This window comes from Lathyrus oleraceus, chromosome 3, assembly GCF_024323335.1.
Source record: "Lathyrus oleraceus cultivar Zhongwan6 chromosome 3, CAAS_Psat_ZW6_1.0, whole genome shotgun sequence".
Classification (NCBI taxonomy): domain Eukaryota; kingdom Viridiplantae; phylum Streptophyta; class Magnoliopsida; order Fabales; family Fabaceae; genus Lathyrus; species Lathyrus oleraceus.
Window position 1 is genome coordinate 296,281,806 of NC_066581.1, and position 21,041 is coordinate 296,302,846.

The 21,041-nt window shown below is 38.5% G+C and overlaps 1 protein-coding gene across 2 annotated transcripts in view; it reads left to right on the forward strand.

Moving 5' to 3' along the window:
- LOC127127185 (BEACH domain-containing protein C2) overlaps positions 1–21,041 on the forward strand; it is a 48,226-nt gene that overhangs the window by 4,951 nt on the left and 22,234 nt on the right. For both annotated transcript variants that reach the window (XR_007805274.1, XM_051056314.1), the window contains exons 3-10: positions 238–1,025; positions 1,575–2,276; positions 3,700–3,834; positions 18,350–18,454; positions 18,651–18,764; positions 19,565–19,641; positions 20,255–20,336; positions 20,614–20,937. Coding sequence is in view for 1 of the 2 variants with exons in the window: in XM_051056314.1 (XP_050912271.1) it covers positions 238–1,025; positions 1,575–2,276; positions 3,700–3,834; positions 18,350–18,454; positions 18,651–18,764; positions 19,565–19,641; positions 20,255–20,336; positions 20,614–20,937 (2,327 nt within the window). In the remaining variant the exon portion in view is untranslated. The remainder of the gene's footprint in view (positions 1–237; positions 1,026–1,574; positions 2,277–3,699; positions 3,835–18,349; positions 18,455–18,650; positions 18,765–19,564; positions 19,642–20,254; positions 20,337–20,613; positions 20,938–21,041) is intronic.

Below are 21,041 nucleotides of genomic sequence, written 5' to 3' on the forward strand. Positions count from 1 at the left end.
TGTATGTTCCCCTCCTTTATTGTTTCTTCACTTCTCCGTATCTTATTAATAGACCATTTCCTGTGAACAATGTTGGCCATTTCCAGTGTTTAATATGGCACAACCAAACTTTTGCGGGATTAAAAATTACATTTATTTACTGTTTGTCAGCAATAAAGAAATTACTTTATCACCAAGGCATGAATACTTTGCTGCATCAATCTTAGCTTTTCTTATGATCCCTTCATTATGACCCAGGAATGCTTCGACGTCCAGCTGAGGTTCTTGGGCAAGTCCATGTTGCTACACGAATGCGACCTGGGGATACTTTATGGGCATTGGCTTATGGCGGTCCCTTGTCTTTGCTTCCCGTGACTATAAGCAATATAGACGAGGATACTCTGGAACCACTGCAAGGGACTTTTCCTCTTTCTTCAGCCACCACATCTCTTGCTGCCCCAGTATTTAGAATTATATCCATGGCTATTCAACACCCAAGGAACAATGAAGAGTTGTCTCGCGGCAGAGGGCCTGAGGTTCTGTCAAAAATTTTGAATTATCTTCTCCAAACTCTATCTTCACTTCATGTTGGAAGGCATGATGGTGTAAGAGACGAGGAACTTGTTGCTGCTGTTGTTTCTGTTTGTCAATCTCAGAAGATTAACCATACACTTAAAGTGCAGCTCTTCGCCACACTGGTATTGGATTTAAAAATTTGGAGTTTGTGTAGTTATGGCATACAAAAGAAGCTTCTATCATCACTTGCAGACATGGTTTTCACAGAGTCAACCGTAATGCGTGATGCCAATGCCATTCAAATGCTTCTTGATGGCTGCAGAAGGTGTTATTGGATTGTTCATGAAATTGATTCAGTGAATTCTTTTTCTCTAACTGGGGCAACACGTCCTGTGGGTGAAATTAATGCGCTGGTTGACGAGCTCTTAGTGGTAGTTGAACTTTTAATAGTGGCAGCTCCTTCTTCTTTGGTCTCAGCCGATGTCCGATGTTTACTTGGATTCATGGTTGACTGCCCACAACCCAATCAGGTAAAGTAGCGGCATTAATATTTTTTTGTTGCTTTTTTTTCCTTCTTTTTTTGAAGTGGCAATGAGAAGGCATTGTTAGTTAGTCATGATGCTTAAATGACACAACAAAAACAACCACCATAGCCTTTTCTCATTATTAGGTAGAGTTGGCTACCTAGATCAATTTTGGGTTTAACTTATCCTTACAAAACTGATTTGTTAGGTGAGTGGTGTCTTTCTTTATAAACATTTTCAAGGCCTTATCTCATCCAATGCGGGCTCTTACACCCCCTCACCCCCTTACACCCATGATTAAGCTTTTGGAGTGTGGCCCGATAGGGGTGACCTGATAGTAGGTGGCCCAACGGATCATGGATATACTCTGATGTCATATTAAAAATTTGAGTTGAGCCTAACATGGTTTCATATTAAAATTTTTAGTTGAGCCTAACACATCCTTAAAAGGCAGTTTTGTAAGGTTGAGTTACGCCCTACTCAAAATTCTTAATATTATCTAAACAAAACTTTTATAGTACTCATTATTCATTTGTTATTTGCTTCATTTTTCAGGTTGCTAGGGTGTTGCATCTCTTTTACAGGTTGGTTGTCCAGCCTAATGCATCCAGGGCTAACACATTTGCAGAAGAATTTCTAGCCGGTGGTGGGATAGAAACTCTTCTCGTTCTCCTCCAGAAGGAAGCTAAAGCTGGTGATTATGATGTAATGAAATCTTTCTCAAAGAATCCTGAATTTGAAAAAGCAGAATTTGATCACAGTAATGGAAACACTGAAAGAAGTCGGGATGATGAAGGTTCAGAGGATAAAAGTGAAGCCAGCATACTAGACAATGATAAACACTCTCAATCTGTTGATAGTTGCAATAGTCCGGTTCCTAGTTCGCCAGATATTAACAGCGATAGGATGGCATTTACCTCTGAAATTCCTTCTATCAAGAATCTTGGAGGCATAAGTCTATCCATCAGTGCTGACAATGCTAGGAAAAATGTCTACAATATTGATAAAAGTGATGGCATTGTTGTTGGGATCATAGGTCTCTTAGGTGCTTTAGTAGCTTCAGGACAACTGGGATTTGTTTCACATGCTGGTCCTGATACAACAAACAACCTTTATGGTGTTGGATTCCATGACAGGGGTGGAACTATGTTTGAAGACAAAGTTTCTATTCTACATTATGCTTTACAGAAGGCTTTTCAAGCAGCACCTAACAGGCTAATGACTAACAATGTTTACACAGCTTTGCTGTCTGCCTCGGTATGACTTACTTTCTGTAGCATATCCCCACTGCATATGGCAATGGAAACACATATTAGTGGCAATTACTCCTACATTGTTGCCCAAATGGAAATTGTTGTTTTTTATTCCTTTGAAAATTGTATTTTCAACGTAGTTGCCATGTTTTATTCATGGTATGCCTTGTTTTTTGTTTTTGGTCATTATTAGCTTACACGTTCATAATATTTTCATCATAACAGCATAGATGCATCAATATTCAAAATATGAATATGTTTACATTTATAAATTCTACTGGCAAATTTTTTAGTTCTCAGTGACTGGATTAGGCAAGATTATTGTTCATAAACTTTATATTGATCTGCCAACATGCTAGCTATGATAACTGAATTCTGCATTTAGCTTTCCTGTCTTGTCTTGTGCGTTGTCAAATAGAGCGGCTATAGCATAGCAAAATTTTAACATACCATTATTGTTCTGTGATACATGGTTTTGTACAAAACGGTGTCAAATAGTGACTATCACTGTAACATAGCAAAATTTGAAACTACTGCTATTTTCCACAACCCACGATTGACAAGTCTTGCGTCCTTTCACGTGTTATGTATGTGAAAAGATTCGTAGACATTCTCTGTTCACGATTATATATGAAGTTTGATCAATTTGCAACTCTGCTTTGTAATTTCTCTTAACTCAGAGCATCTTAGTATTTATCAGTCTGTGGGCACCTTTATTCTTACAACTCCATATATAATATTCGTCTATGGGATACTATGTTATCAAGTCATTCTTAAGACTTCATTCATATTCCTTTTATGGGATACTGTGTTATGTGTTATCAAATACTGTTGTTCTAGATTATAATTAAAACAACTGAATACTACTTTGGATCTGCAAGTATCTAAATTTGCATGACTTTTGCATTCCAAAAATGGGTATCCAAGATATAGGGATACTAAATATACATCTGCAAAGAAGTTGGCCCGCCATATGTATCTCTTTGGACTTATTTGAATATTTTTTCATAATCTTGTTTCAATGATGCATGTATTTGTTCAAAATGCCACTGTCTTGTTTGCAATTTAAAGTTCATTCTGAAATTCTGTGACAGTGGGCCCTGCAAGTTTTTGAATTTACTTCTTTAATGTCCATCTTTTATCGGCGAGGAAGTTTTTTTATCCATTGACTAGAACTTTTTTGTTTCTATTAGAAAAATAAAGTTCATTAGTTAAACAGAGAAAGAAACTTGCTAATTTAAATGATAAAAATCCCCCATTTTAACCATGACAGACTGCATAAAAAACAGAAAAACATGTAAGCCTTCAAGCCTCTTTGAATGTCTATTGAGGAATTCCTTGAAAAATCTGGTAACTAAATTGCCAAAATGGCTTCTATCCTTGTTATCTGACTTTTCCATTTTCATTTTTTTGGCTTTCCATTTCAGATCAATGCTTCTTCTTCAGAGGATGGACTGAATTTCTATGATTCTGGTCATCGCTTTGAGCATTCAGAACTTTTATTGGTGCTGTTGCGTTCCCTTCCATTTGCACCCAGGTCACTGCAGAGCAGAGCATTGCAGGTGGTTGCTCATTACTTCTCTATATTTACAATATGCATATAATGATTTATATAGTGCATTTTATTTGATTAATGAGTATTAAAGTGAAACTGATTTGAGAGGAAAAACAAAATTCTATTGATTGAAAGATAGAATTTTACAATCTATCCTTAGAGACCACCTTGAGCTTGGAACATAAAGCCAGAAACTTGTCAGTGGAGAGAGGTTTAGTTAGCACATCTGCAATCTGATCATAACCAGGAATGTGAACTATTAGAGTAATACAGCTGTCAGTGCTAAGCTAAGTTTGTTATGCTGAGCTGGCATTAGTTTTGTTATGCTGAGCTGTAAACAGTTCAGTTTGTTATGCTGAGCTGTCACTAATGCAGCTTTCTATATATACATCAATCAATCTGTAGATACTCTTTTGATGAGTTTTATCAATACAAACACACTTAACTCATCTTCTATGCTTTATTTTTCTCTAATATGGTATCATGAGCTTGTGATCCACACCAACAATGGCTTCATCAGGATATCATCAATCTCCTCCATCATCATCAGATGGAAACTCTTCGCATCAGGTGGAATTTGCATCGCTGAAGAACGCTGAAGTTTCTTCACAGAAAAATGCTTTCAACCTTTGCGCAACAGATCAATCTCAAACTCGATAACAACAACTTTCTTTCATGGAAGCAACAAGTTGAAGGTATTATTCGAATTCACAAACTGCACTGTCATCTTGTGAATTTGGTGATTCCTTCACGATACCTTACAACTGAAGATCGTGCTTCTGATTCCGAGAATCCAGCGTATCTGCTATGGCATCAAGAAGATTCGCTGCTCTTCACTTGACTTCTCAATACACTCTCTGAATCCGTGCTTCCTCGTGTAGTCAAATGCGTTCATGTGCACGAAGCCTGGACCGTGATCGATCAGTTTCAACGAACTCAGATCTACGCGAAATCTAGATAACTTCGCTATGAACTTCAAAGTATGGAGAAAGGTGATCGCACCATCGCGCAGTATCTAGGATGCATTCAACGAACCGTTGATATTCTGGAATCGATTGGTGATCCGGTGTCGCATTGTGATCAACTTGAAACAATTGTTGATGGATTACCACCGGAGTATCAGGTGCTTGCATCGATCATCCAGTATCGTGATCAACCATGTGAAATCGTTGTTGCAGAAACAATGTTGTTATCACATGAGGCTCGTCTGAATCGTACTCCTCGAAATTCCTCAATAGAATCTCACCGTTAATCTTACTCAAGGTAATCTTACACCGTTTCACAATCGACAATCACCAATATTCCTGATTCTACTTCGCCCCTATCTAGTCATGAATCTCAACCATAGTTTAATGCTTTTCGCAATAATCGTGGTGGTCGTTCTTTCAACTCTATAGGTGGCAGTCGTAATGGTGGTAGGTCTCGCGTATAATGTCAAATTTGATCCAAAGATGGACATGATGCTAAAGTATGCTACTACATGCTCTCAGTGCAACAACCAAACTTCAATCAATGGCATAATCCAGTCATTGCTCACCAATCTCACTCAAACTTTGTGAATCCTTGGCAGCAATCCAGTCCTCCACAACAATTTCCAAACCAATGACATGCTCCTTCCTTTGCTCCATAATGGCATGCACATTCATCTGGATTTGCTCATGGATCAGTAGCTCAATTCTATCCCTCATTTTCAACTAAACAACCTCAAGCTTATCTAGCAGGTTCAGACACTTGTCTTGGTCCTTCTGCTACAGCTCAGTGGTATCCAAACTCAGGGGTAACTCATCATGTGACAAACTCCGCAGATAATTTTCTAGACAACATCTCCACAACCGGATATGACCAAGTGCTACTCGGTAATGGTTAAGGTCTGTCCATTAAATCTATTGGCCATACTTCATTTCAGTCCACACACAAACCACATGTTATGATGTTACACTCATACTAAATAATCTATTGCTTGTGCCTAAAATCACCAAGAATCTCATTTCAGTGAGCCAGTTTGCTAGAGATAATCAAGTTTATTTTGAGTTTCATCCTGATATGTGTTTTGTCAAATCATAGGCTACATCTGAAGTTGTGTTACAAGGTTCTCTTGGAAAGGATGAACTCTATTCATTTGGTGCTCTACAAGCTATTACTACTATTAATTCTACATCACCTAATGTTCACGCACTCACTAGTAACTCTTTACTTTCCATTGATTTCAAATCTAGTACAAATAAAGATGCCACCATACTAGGTCCTACTTTGTATGCTCAGTGGCACAATAGGATGGGGCATACTTTCCATTGATTTCAAATCTAGTACAAATAAAGATGCCACCATACTAGGTCCTACTTTGTATGCTCAGTGGCACAATAGGATGGGGCATCGTTGTCATGAGGTCCTATAAAATGTACTCACCAAATGTAATATTTCTGTTCCTCGTCAATCTAAGCTTGATTTTTGCACTGCTAGCTGCTTAGGCAAAGTTCATAGATTGCCTTCCACTCATTCTACTACAGTTTATATTGCTCCCTTTGATTTAGTTTTTACTGATGTGTGGGGGCCTGCACCTATGGTGTCCTCTTGTGGTTTCAATTATCTACTGACATGTGTGAGTGCATTTACAAAGTTCACTTGGATTTTTCTACTCAAACTAAAATCTGAAGTCACCTCAGCATTCACTAACTTCATGGCATATGTTAACACTCAATTTAACTGCAAGATTAAAACAATTCAAATTAATGGAGATGGTGAATTCCAACCTCTCACTCCTTTACTCACTAAGCAAGACACTCTCTACAGACTTACCTGTCCACATACTCATCACCAAAATGGTTATGTGGAAGAAAGCACAGTCATGTTGTGGAAACAGGTCTCACCTTGCTGTCACATGCCTCACTCCCTTTAAAGTTCTGGGATCATGCTTTTCAGGCAACTACATATCTTATCAATAGAATGCCTACATATGTCTTAGGCATGAGCTCCTTTTATCCGACTCTTTACCACACTAAGCCAGACTATAAGTTCCTTAAGGTTTTGGGGTGTGTTTGCTATCCATACCTCAGACCCTACAACCCTAAGGAATGTTTGTTCTTGGGCTATTCTTCTCAACACAAGGGTTCTAAGTGCTTAGCACATGATGGCAAAATCTACATCTCAAAGGATGTGATTTCATTTTCAATGAAATTAGGTTCCCTTACTCGTCTATGTTTGCCTCTACCTCCATGACATCTCCTACTCACACTCAAACCTACATCACTGTTCCCTTCACATTTGCATCCTTTCAATCCAATCCTACTACTCTCAACCAGAATCATAACTCTAATTCTACTCTTTCATATTCCTCTAAAAATGTCTCAGGATCTGCTTCTTCCCCACAACAATCTCTACAATAGCATAACTCATTTGCATCTATCAGTCCTATATTGCCTCATACTTCTCCCTTTCCTTCCTCATCTCGCTCTAACTCTCAATTGCCTGAGCATGACTCAAGTGTGTCTCCCTCACACTCTTTCTCTCAAACTTCATTTGATACTCACTTACAACTTCCTACACCAAATATTCATCCTCAAAATATTCATCCTATGGTCACTAGAGCCAAATATGGTATTGTCCAACCTAGGCTTCATCCTACTTTCCTTCTAATTGAACTGGAATCCATTTTCTATAAGATACTCCCTCCGTTTTTTATTATAAGTCGTTTTTGACTTTTCACACGTATTAAGAAATGTAATAATTATGGTATAAAAAAGAGAAATTAGGAAGGATTTTACAAAATTGTCCTTCATTAATGGTATTGGAAAGACAAATTCACATAATTGAAAAGAGAGAGATTAATAAATATTTAAGGGTATAAGAGGAAAAATAACATTAATAATTTATTGATATTATAAAACGACTTATATTGTGGTACAAAATATTTTTCCAAAGTGACTTGTAATAAAAAACGGAGGTAGTAGCACTCAAACACCTTCAGTGGCTTGCATGACCATGCAAGTTGAATATACTGCACTGCTTCAAAACAATACATGGACTCTCAGTAACCTTCCTCCTAATAAAAGGGCTATTGGATGTAAATGGGTCTTTAGGATCAAACAAAATCCTGATGGCTCCATTTTGAAATACAAGATCAAACTTGTGGCAAAAGGGTTTCACCAAGTTCAAGGTTTGGATTTTCAAGAAACCTTATCTCCTGTGGTCAAGCTTGTCACTGTCAGGATTGTCTTGACACTTGCAATTTTGAGGCAATGGCATATAGCTCAACTTGATGTAAGCAATGCCTTCTTAAATGGTATTTTGGCTGAAGAAGTTTACATACAACAACCTTCTGGTTTTGTCACCTAAAATACCACTCTAGTCTACAAACTAAACAAAGCAATCTATGGTTTGAAAGACTTACCTCGGCCCTTCACAACTTTGGCTTTCTCACCAGCAAGTGTGATCCCTCATTATTCACTCTAAGCAAACCTACTTATACCATTTTCATGTTGATATATGTAGATGATATATTGCTACAGGTAACTCCCAAGTCATATCCAAAATCTCATCACTCAGCTACATGCTCAGTTTTCTCTCAAACAACTTGTCTTTCTCAATTATTTCTTAGGCATTGAGGTCTCAAAGGTTTCCCATGGAGGCCTATTCTTTTCTCAAACTAAATATATCAGAGACGTCTTGGCCAAAACAAATATGAGTGAGGCCAAGAGTCTTCCCAATCCTATGATATCTAATCTTAAACTCACAAGACAAGGTTCAAGACAAGGTTCAGACTATTTACCTGTTTCTTCCTACTATAGGTTTGTTGTTAGGGCATTGCAGTCTGCCACCATTACTTATAACAAAGATCAACTTCCCAGTTAACAAGGCTTGTCAGTTCCTGTCTCAACCTCTGCAAAGTCATTGGGTTGTTGTAAAGAGAATTCTGAAATATCTCGGAGGCACTCTGTATCATTGGCTGCACTTTATGCCTGCCAATTCTACCAAACCAATGCTAATTACAGTCTTTTCTGATGCTGACTGGGGTTCTGACCCTGATGACAGAAAGTCTACATCAGGATCTTGCATTTATCTTGGGCCCAATCTGATTTCTTGATGGTCCAAAAAACAAACTTTGGTAGCTAGGTCAAGTACTGAGGCAAAGTACAAAAGTTTGGCTAGCATTGCTTCAGAGGTACTTTGGGTCCAATCTCTCCTCTCAGAACTCTAAGGCATCACTTTATCTCCCACTCTCTATTGTGATAATCTTAGCACTGTATCTCTGTCTGACAATCCTGTACTTCATGCCATGACCAAACACATGGAGTTAGATATTTTCTTTCTTAGAGAAAAAATTCTCAACACATTTTGTTTTAAGCACATTCCTGTTGAGTTGCAAAATGCAGATATTCTGACCAAACCTCTTTTTGCTCTAAGATTCCTTGCTCTTAGGGATCATCTTAGAGTGGTAGACAAGACTACTCTTCACTAAAGGATGAGTTTCAACAGTTAGGCAGAAGACTCCTCCACTTGAGGGGAAAATATTAGAGTACTACAGTTGTCAGTGCTAAGCTCAGTTTGTTATGCTGAGCTGTCACTAATGCAACTCTCTCTCTCTCTCTCTCTCTCTCTCTCTCTCTCTCCAATGCTTTGATTGTCACAGTGGATGATCGATGAAACAAGATGTACATGAAGTTCTTGCAATAAAGTAAGTTTGGACCCAAAGCACTTATGAAGTGATGAGTGCAAGACTTTTGTAGTTAGCCTCTACACTCGATCTTGCAACAACTGTCTGATTTTGAGACCACTCAAGACCGCCAAGATATGAGATTGGGACCAAATTATAGACTTAACCTTGAAACGGATCTACAACCATCTGGGTCTGTAGCTCTAGTCTGCATCCCAAAAACCATTAAGATATAGAGATTGACCAAAGGCAACAAGAGACAGTTGAAGGCCTAAATGCGTGGTGCCTTGTACGTGAAGTTCTTACAATAAAGTTTGGACCCAAAGCACTTATGAAGTGATGAGTGCAAGACTTCTGTACTCAGCCTCTACACTTGATCTTGCAACACCTGTTTGATTTGGAGACCATCGAGACCGCCAAGATATGAGATTGAGACCAAATTTTAGACCTAACCCTGAAACAGATCTACAACCATCTGGGTCTGTAGCCCAGTTTGCATCCCAAAATTGATGAAGAGAGAGATTGACCAGAGGCATCAAGAGAGGCAACAAGAGACAGTTAAAGGCCTAGATGCATGTTGCCTTGCACATAACGAAGGATACGTTTGACTGTCTGCCAGTGGGAGTCTAATGGATTTGCCATAAATTGGCACACTCTATTAATTGAGCAGCTTAATTCTAGGCGTGTGATTATAGCATATTGTAAGGCTCCCACAACCGATCTGTAGATGGTGGGATCATTGAATTGAGGAGAATCAATTTTAGAAAGTTTTGAGTAGGATGACATTGGAGTGGAAATAGGATTTGCTTCATGCATGGCTGTTTTGAGCGGTAAATCTATGATGTATTTGCTCTGTGTAAGAAGGAGAGCACCTTAGGGCCGTAGCTTGACTTCAATGCCCAGGAGAGCACCTTAGGCACCACGCATCTACTCCGTAGCTTGGCACACTATTGAATATCTTGTGAGTTATTTGTGACATGGTAAGAAGCTCAAGAATCTGGGAACCAGGAGCTGTTAGAGGTTGGGTTGGCACCGGTAAGCATAGCATTGGGTTGTGGATAGGTGGGATGGTAGTGTGATGGTATACGAGATCGTCTAGGTTGAGTGGGAGGTCTAGGTGCTCAATAGGAAAACCATTGGAAGCATAAGAATTAGTATAAGCATTTTGAAAACTTGAATATCCCATAAAATCATGAGGAACATGTGCATAAAAAGGCTGATTAATTCAATGGTAATTGTTATTAGCCATGTGTCCAAATTTGAAGCATACTTGACATTGAATATTACCGTAGCAACCACACCCACATCCGCCACAAGATCCATTACAGCCACTTATGGCAAATCTATAATTAGAGGGAGTAGACACAAGTGAACAATCATAAGAAGGTACATGAGTAGATGCATTGTATCAATTATACCAGAAAAAGATTCAGGAAGAGGCTTTGACTGTGTGAGATTGATTGAAGCATTTTCAATAATGGATGACTTCTTGAGTTTTTCATAAAGCATCTCATGAGCATGGAGCAAAGCCTCGACTTCTTCAACCAGAATGGACTCAAATTTGCTTTCAATAACCGAGATTACTGGTTTTAACTCATGAGGAAGACCTTCAAGCATATCAATATGTTGTTGCGAAGGAATATGATCTCTATTAAGAATGTGTGGTTTGACCTAACTCAACCCTACAAAACCGGTTGGTAGAGTGAGGGCCACCCCCACTTATAAAGTCATGTTCAGGCCATATATTGTCCGATGTGGGACTCTTAACACCCCCCCTCACGCCTAGGACTGGACATCTGGAGTGTGGAAATAAATGGTGGGTGGCTTGATAGCGGAAACCATAGTAGGTGGCCCACCGGATCTTAAACGAGGCTCTGATACCATGTTAAGAATGTGTGGTTTGGCCTAACTCAACCCTACAAAACCGGATGGTAAAGTGAGGACCGACCCCACTTATAAAGTCATGTTCAGGCCATATATTGTCCGATGTGGGACTCTTAACAATCTCATACCGAGGTTAGAGAATCCATAAGTGTCGTAACACGAAGTACTCTTCAACAGGCGAATCACAAAGAATTGTGGCACGAAGTTAAGATTGTAATTGGTGCGCCTTCGCACACATGAGTTTTTGAAAGTGAGCATGGATTCGCTCCCATAGTTCAAAGGAGTTGCTGCATCCAAGAACACGAGACATGATCAAACCAGATAAGGCCGACTGCAACCAGGACAAAAGCCTGTGAGCATGGGTATTTCTAAAATGGTGAAGTACCGATACCGGGTACACACCCGTACCGGGTACTCGTACGTACTCGTGGTACTTCATTTTTTTTCTTCTCATTATTAGGTTTTGAATGAAATTTGTGGTTTTCTCAAATATTGATATAGTATATTTATGTGTTTTAATTTTTTTGTTATTGTATCTTAACATTATTTTTTATCTTTACAGAGGTGTTTTGTTATGAACTTAACAATTTAGTTCTCTACTCATACATTTTATAAAAAAATCTTATTTCTTATTAACGTACCCGTACCTTGATATTTTTTAAATGCCGTATCCCGTACTGGTACCAGTACCCGCACCGGGTACCGTACCTATGCATTATAGCCTGTCATCGGAGTAGGTGAGTTTGTCGGTGAAGGAGGAGGAGGAGGAGGATTAATTTCAGTTTCATCCATCATGGATCGAACCAGAGCTCTATGATACCATATTAAGGTGGAGCTGATTTGAGAGGAAAAACAAAATTCTATTGATTGAAAGATAGAATTTTACAATCTATTTTGTCGTGATGCAGTAGCATCTATTTATTGACTATGCCATTGACAGCTAATTCTGTTAAGGCAGTTAAAGCTAGCTAAGCATTCTGTTAGGACAGTTACAACCAGCTTACATCTATAATGTCAATAGTTCCGCGATCGTGCGCTATAGCGGTTTTATGGAGCAGTTTAGAGGTCTTCTAGATAAAACTTCCGCTACCCGTGGCCAGCAGTAGCTGAAAAAGTGGCCACTAATTGCGGCAGGGAACGCATTTCACAGACCCATCTATGTTAAGGGTTCACAATGCCCTAATTTTTTGAAACAATTTGCAATTTCCCTGTTTGCCCTCAATATCTTTTTTTCTTTGTTTAAGTATTTTAAGGGGTTGTTTGGTCATATCATTTTATTACCACTATTATAATAATATTTATTAGAGTGAGATATGAGAGAGAAGAGATAGAAAGCTAAAAGAGAAAAGAGAGAAACTAATTCTGTTTGTTTTTATGTATATAATTGGAATGGAGCATGATGCTCTATTTATACAAGAGGAGTTGAACATTCAAGAGTTGAATCATTCAAGCTCTACATTTAAGGATGACCTTAATTATTCTATAGTGCTGAACTTTTCTTATTCTATTAAATTAAGGCTGGTCTTAATTATTCTATAGTGCTGATTTTTCATATCCTAAGATATAACTCTAATACTCCCCCACAAGCTCAAGGTGGCTGCAAAGGCTGACTTGAGGCAGACAGGTTGAGCTTGCTGCTGAGCTCCATAAATCTTGAACTTGAGAGAGGCTTGGTGAGGATGTCAGCCGTCTGGTCAACACCAGGAATGTGGCAGACAGTGAGAGACTTATTAAGGACCTTTTCTCTTACAAAAAAGAGATCAATTTCCATATGCTTTGTTCTCGCATGAAGAACAGGGTTATGAGCCATAGCAACTGTGCTCTGGTTGTCACAATAGATGGCTGGAGTTGTCAAGGGAATTTTTAGTTCAGCTAGCAAAGTTTGAACCCATAAAACTTCAGCTGTGGTGTGCGCCAAGCTGCGATATTCTGCCTCGGCACTAGAACGAGCAACAACAGTTTGCTTTTTAGACCACCAAGAGATCAAATTAGAGCCTAAGTACACAGCTGACCCAGAGGTGGATCTTCTATCATCTGGGTCAGCAGCCCAGTCAGCATCACAGTAGGCCTGCAGAGAGAACGGAACAGTGGAGGCAGGAGTGAACAATAAACCCGAGGTGATAGTGCCTTTTAGGTAGCGTAGAATACGCTTGACAGCTAGCCAATGGGACTCCAAGGGGTGTGCCATGAACTGACATACTTTGTTAACAGCATAGCAGATTTCTGGGCGTGTAATTGTTGCATACTGCAGGGCCCCTACAATGGACCTGTAGTGAGAGGCATCAGACAAGGCAGCAGACCCTGTTTTGATGAGTTTGGTGGTGGATGCCATAGGAGTAGCAACTGGATTGGAATTCTCCATATCAGTTTTGATTAGCAAGTCCCTTAGGTACTTAGATTGAGTGAGAAGGAGATTACCATTGGACAGTTTCTTCACCTCAAGGCCCAGAAAATAATCCAAGTCACCAAGTTGTTTGAGAGAAAACACATGATTTAGTTGTTGAGTAATTTGCTTGATGAGAGGAGGAGAGTTTCCTGTGATGATTATGTCATCAACATAAACTAGCATATAAATGACAGCACTGTGATGCTTGTAGATGAACAATGAAGTATCACACTTGCTGTTCAGAAATCCAAAGGATAAAAGAGTGGTTTTCAGTCTTTCAAACCATTGCCTTGGGGCCTGTTTGAGGCCATACAAGGCCTTGTGCAAGTGACAAACCAGAGATGAATTAGGGGCAGTAAATCCAGGGGGTTGCATCATATAGACCTCCTCTTCAAGAATGCCATTCAAAAAGGCATTGTTTATATCCAATTGTTGTAGAGGCCAATTATAAGTAAGAGCAAGAGTCAAAATAATTCTAATTGTGACCGGTTTAATAACAGGGGAGAAAGTTTCATTAAAGTCAAATCCATGGACTTGATGGAACCCCTTAGCAACAAGCCTAGCTTTGTACTTATTTACTGTCCCATCAGCATTTTCCTTTACACGAAAAACCCACTTGCAGCCTATTGCTTTCCTGTTAGCAGGCAGTGGTACCAAAGACCAAGTGTTGTTCCTCATCAAGGCACCATACTCATCTTGCATAGCAACAAACCACTTAGGATCTTGGAGAGCAGTTTTAACACTCTTAGGCTCAGAATTGACAAGAAAAATGGAAGGATTTAGACGAGGTAAGGGTACACCAGATTTAGTTCTAGTAGTCATAGGATGAGTATTGGTGGGGAGAGGTTGAAGGTTAGGATCCCTAGGAGTAGAAATAGAGGAGGAGGATGGTGAAGTGGTAGTAGTGGGCTGATTGTTGGCATTTGAAGAGGGTGAAGGAGTAGGATTAGTGCTGGCTGTTTGGGTTATAGGGTTGGCTGACACAGAGGCAGTAGGTGTGTGGCTGGAATTGAATTGAGAAGAAGAAGAGGAGTGTGAGGTAGTGGAAGCAGTAGGAACGGGAAAAACATTAGGGAGAGCTTGTGTGTTAAGGGTTACTTTAGATGAAGAAGAGGATGGAATGGTTGATGAGGGGAGAGAAACATTAGGAGAGAAAATATCATTGTAAGGAAATTTGGACTCATTGAAAAGAACATCTTTAGAGATGAATATTCTACCACTTGGGGAGAGACATTTGTAACCTTTGTGAGCTGTAGAGTACCCTAGAAAAAGGCATTCATGGGATCTAAAATCAAATTTCTGAGAGTTGTATGGGCGAAGGAGAGGAAAACAAGCACACCCAAAGACTTTGAGGAATTTATAATCAGGATTTTGATTGAAAAGGACAGCATATGGTATATGTTGATTGAGAGACATGGTTGGTAACCTATTTATTAGGTAGACAGCAGTTAAAAAGGCATGATCCCAAAATTTGAGAGGTAAAGAGGCATGACTCAAGAGAGTTAAACCAAGATCAACAATGTGTCTATGCTTCCTCTCCACTACACCATTTTGGTGATGAGTGTGAGGGCAAATTAGACGATGAATAATGCCAAGATCAGAAAGAAATTTTGTAAATGGGCGAAATTCACCACCCCAATCAGTTTGGACAGATTTAATAGGAAATCCAAATTGTAATTCAGCCATGACTTTGAATTGTTTAAAGATAGTTAAGGCTTCAGATTTATTTTTGAGCAAATAGATCCAAGTAAATCTAGTGTATGCATCAACAAAGGTGATGTAGTAGGTAAAGTTTTGAGAGGATTTGACTGGGGCAGGACCCCATAGGTCACTGAAAATTAATTCAAGAGGAGAGTGATATTGAGTTTGTGATTGAGGGGAGTGCAGCCTATGTGCCTTTCCCATACAGCAGGCAGAACAAAAGACCGATTCAGCTTTATTAGAATAAGGAATATTACATTGAGCTAAAACAAGTCTCATAGTATTAGGATTTGGATGACCAAGGCGTAAATGCCAAGTATGTTGAGAATTATATGAGTTATTAGCTGATACATTTTGATTAGAAACTGAAACCTTATCACTAGTGCTGGAATCAGATCTTGAAACAGGAGCATTAGAGTCTAAGGTGAGACATGAGACTTGACTTGTTGAAGGAGACTTAAGAAGCTGAAGGTGGGAAAATTGGTACAGGCCATCACTTCCTACACGACCTTGGAGCAGAATTTCATTGGTAGCCTGAGATTTGACATAACACATATCAGCATGAAACTCAAAGAAAACTTTATTATCAAGACAGAATTTGCTGACACTTATCAGGTTCTTTGTAATAGAAGGAACAAGCAGTAAATTATGAAGAGCTAATGGAGTGTTGGGTTTAGAATGAGAGGGAAAATAAGAAGATCCTGAAGAGTGAATGTGCAAACCTTGACCATTACCAATGAAGATCTGATCAGGACCTTCAAAAGGTGTGGTCTGCTGTATGTTTTGAGAGGCATTGGTAACATGATAAGAAGCTCCTGAGTCTGGGAACCAGGCACTGCTTGGAACTGAAGCTGTGTTAGCAATCATAGCATTGGGAGTGATCTGTGATTGAGGAACAGGGAGAGGAGCAAGTCTTGGTTGATAGTTTGGGCGTGACCAAGTGTTAACCATGGGCTGAGCAAACTGAGGTCCACCAATTGGTTGATACGGATTGTAGAAATTTTGTAGGTTCATTGTTTGAAAATCAGCAGGTATGGTAGGTTGAAACTGTTGATTGAACCTGTGATAGCAGTTAGCAGCAAGGTGACCATATTTGAAGCAAACTTGACATTGAATGTTGCTGAACCTACCTCTCCCACGGCCGCGTCCACCACCACGGCCAGATGCACGACCTCCTCTTGAATAGGTTGGATTAAAGGTTGAATTCACAGCTTGTTCACTGTTCTTGTTATTGGAGTTATCAGTTTCAGGTTGAGAATTAGCTTGAGTGAGATTCACTGTGGCAGCCACCTCCATTTGAGAGTGTTTCTTATACTTGTTGAATCTCATCTCATGAGCAAGAAGAAGAGCTTCAACTTCTTCAAGTTCTACTGAATCAAACTTGCTTTCAATGACTGAAATAACAGAGGCAAAGTCTTGAGGAAGACCTTCAAGAATCACATCAATGTGCTGCTGATCTGGAACTGGATCTCCGACTGAAGCAAGCGCATCAACAAGAACTTTGATGCGAACCAGGTAATCACCAACAGATTTGTCTTCAAGTGTTGTAGATCTAAGTTCCGCTCGTAGTTGTCTTGCTTTCGCACGTGTAAGCTTTTGAAAATGCGCAAGAATACGTTCCCAAAGCTCGTAGGAATGAACGCATCCAAGAACACGTGAAAGAATCGAAGGTGAAAGCGTGGATTGAAGCCACGTCATAAGCCACTGATCTTGCGTAATCCAGGTGCGATACGCAGGATTCTCACGAGCAGCTTCACGATCTTCATCAGTTAGATATTGATTCGGTATGTCACGAAGGTAAAGGTAGTTTTGAAGATTATTCGCGTTAACGAAAGGATCTACTTGTTGGCGCCAAAGTAGGAAATTCTTCTCATCAAGTTTTTCTGTGATTTTGAGTTGGAATGACATAGATGTTGCGGTGGCCGGAGCTGTAGTTACCGGAGTCGCTGCCATGGATAGAACCGAAGCTCTATGATACCATATTAGAGTGAGATATGAGAGAGAAGAGATAGAAAGCTAAAAGAGAAAAGAGAGAAACTAATTCTGTTTGTTTTTATGTATATAATTGGAATGGAGCATGATGCTCTATTTATACAAGAGGAGTTGAACATTCAAGAGTTGAATCATTCAAGCTCTACATTTAAGGATGACCTTAATTATTCTATAGTGCTGAACTTTTCTTATTCTATTAAATTAAGGCTGGTCTTAATTATTCTATAGTGCTGATTTTTCATATCCTAAGATATAACTCTAATAATATTAAACACTACCACTCTTCCACTCTCATTCTCCCTCTTTGTTTAACTCATTTCACATTATTATACTAAACGCCACCACTCTTCCCCTTTCCATTTCTTGCCTATTTGGACCTATTGCCATGTTATTTTTCTATTGAAAAGGAAACTATAAAAGTCTTGTATAATCCGTTTTTGAAAGACTTGCTTTATCCGAAGTTCATTGTTGCTTCATGATGATGTTCAACATGTTGATTCTTTCATTTCTTTTCTCACTGGCAGATGCATTGAGGGACCAGACTAAAAAGGAGACTGTCTTATTCAACCTTTATATCTTTCTTCACAGATGTCTTCTTTCCCAGATTTTTTCTCCCCTTTTCAAATAGAACAACTAAAACAAGGGCTTATTGTGTCTTTATGTTCCACAAACCTCTCTTAGGTTTCTTTTTTTGGGTAATATGTGAGCAGTTTTGTTCTTTTAATTGCACTAGGTACCTTTTTATGTTATCGTTAAGTCATCAAATGTCCATGTATACAACACAACAATAAAAAAGTTTTCCTATAAATTTTTGTCTTTGGAAGTAAAACCTCCAACGATGCAGAGTTCCTACTTAGGATTTTTTCTATACCACCTAGCTTTAAGCTGCTTGTTTGTGTATATTTTCAGGATCTTCTATTTTTGGCTTGCAGTCATCCTGAAAATAGAAACAATTTGATAAATATGGAGGAATGGCCTGAATGGATTTTGGAAATCCTGATCTCAAACTATGAGGTAATAACATTATGTATGAGTAACAAATTCTTTTAATAGGTGAGTCCAAGCTATGATCTTGGAAATCCTGATCTCGGACTGTGAGGAAATCCCGATCTTCTATTAAATTAATGCTAACTTCTTTTATAACACTTATTTTGGGTGTGATTCTTGTGAAGAATTCTTTGACTGTTAATTGCATACTCTTTTTAAACAGGTGGGTCCAAGCAAATTGTCTGATTCAACAAGTGCTGTAGATGTTGAAGACTTGATTCATAACTTCCTAATTATCATGCTAGAGCACTCAATGCGCCAAAAGGATGGATGGAAGGTTGATATTTATTTGGATTTTTTACTTCTTTCATATGGAAATAGTTCATGTTACTTGCAAATCTTGTCCATTTTGCTCTTTCGTGAATCACGATGTTGCTGATGACAACAGGCACATGCAATAGTTTGTTTGCCCATTTTATGTTCTCTCTATTAAATTTTTGTTTTTTGTCATGAGTTGAACGTCAAATATTAAACTGGGCTTGAACTTTCAATGAATTTGTATACATTTTCTTATTCACTGGAGTTTTGTTAGGCTTGCAGATATGAAAAAGACTGCTTGTTTCCCTCCCCCCTTGTCCCTTCTCTGTATAGAAAGGAATTTTTTCCAAAAGAAAAAAGTACAACTTTTTGGGTTAATGGGGTTTGGTTTCACAACATTTCAAACAAAGAAATCAAATGAATACTGGAATCAATGAGGCTTAAGCCTTAAAATAGTAGCTGAATTGTCATGTTGATAACATATTGATGGGTGTGATTAAAAGAGTATCTTTTAGATGTTTGCCGTACTTGTTGGTTTTGAGCAATGACTTGTCTACAAAGTATATTATTAACATTGAGTTTTAAGACATTTTGTAATTTTCTATTTTCTAATCACATGATTATGGTCCTCAAGAGGAAGTAAATGATCCTGGAGTTTGCATGTGAAGCTGCAACTGACTTCTGAAATATTGTATAACTTCTTGGTCATCATTCTGTTGAAATTTAACTTCCGTTGTCAACGTCCATATCTGCCCGCTTGCATTATTTCTGGTTTTATCAGGCTGATTCAGGCTACTCAATGTTACTCATTCTTTCCAGGATATCGAATCAACAATTCATTGTGGAGAGTGGCTTTCTATTGTAGGTGGATCTAGCACAGGAGAACAGCGAGTAAGGTAGGTTTGTACACTTAAGCTTTAAAGAGTTGCTTGGCACATTTTAGAGTTTTTACTTACCACTTAAGCTTTTAGTTGACCTCCATAACTTTGCAGCATAGTTTTGACATTATCACAAATTTTGAAGTTAGCTCCTTTTCTCTAAATTTTGTAGTAGTAATGTGGAAAAGTATACACAGTTGCTCGACCATCATAAGTTCTAGATTATAAAAGTAAAAGCCAAGGAAAAATATAAAAGGAAAATTTGTATGTTCCATTTGAGTTTGACTGAATCAGCTTTTGCTAAGTTTTGGAATTTAATAAAAAAGTTGGTGAAACTTGTAAACTTGATGAGGCAATATGAAAAAGCTGCGGGTATATGTTTCACATTTGTTGATGGTAATTCAAAGAGGACAATTATGACTGAGACATACTCAAAAGATAACATTTAGAGCAATAATCTCAGTCTATGTTTGTTGAACAGATTATGAAGAATTTTGAAAAAGAGTTCTATAAATTCTTTTATATTTCTATATTACTCTTTTGTTTTGATTCAAAGTTTCTAGCAACAGTTTACAAATTTTGGTTTCATTTTATTTATATAATCATTATTTTTGGGTCAATTTCTCTAAAGACGTGAAGAATCGTTGCCTATATTTAAAAGAAGACTCTTAGAGGGCTTGTTGGACTTTGCCGCCAGAGAATTGCAGGTTCAGGTAAATATTGTTTTCTATTGTTACAGTTTTTCCTAATAAGAAGTTTTGTGCAAGATATGCCATGCCTTGGTAATGATATTCTTTCTGCTATTGTTACTCCTCCCCCACATTAATTTTATTTGGGAATGTCTATCATACTTCGGAAACAAAATCGCAACGATTATCAAAATCATATGCTAAAACTATAAATAAGTGCAATTATCTATGTTTCTCTTTTTTGCTAAGAGTGGAAGAAAAAACAGTAATGACATTCACATACAGCTTTCCCTTGCTGCAGACTCAAATTATTGCTGCGGCTGCAGCTGGTGTTGCAGCTGAGGGCCTATCCCCAGTAGATGCTAAGGCTGAAGCTGATAATGCTGCCCAGTTGTCTGTGGCCTTAGTAGAGAATGCCATTGTGATACTTATGCTTGTTGAAGACCATTTGCGGTTGCAGAGCAAACAATCTTCTTCACGTAATGCAGATATATCTCCATCGCCCCTTTCTACTTTGTACCCAATAAGTGATCACAGAATTTCATTGTCAACAATAGACGAGTCAATTGAAGTCACAGACAAACGAAGATCACTATCCAGTGGCTCAGAGGCAATCCCTCTAGATGTATGCTTATAGTAATCTAAAACTACACATGCATGCTACATGTCATAAATAGAGAAGTATTTTGTTTTGATATTTGTTCATCTCCAGTATTGCATCCATTATTA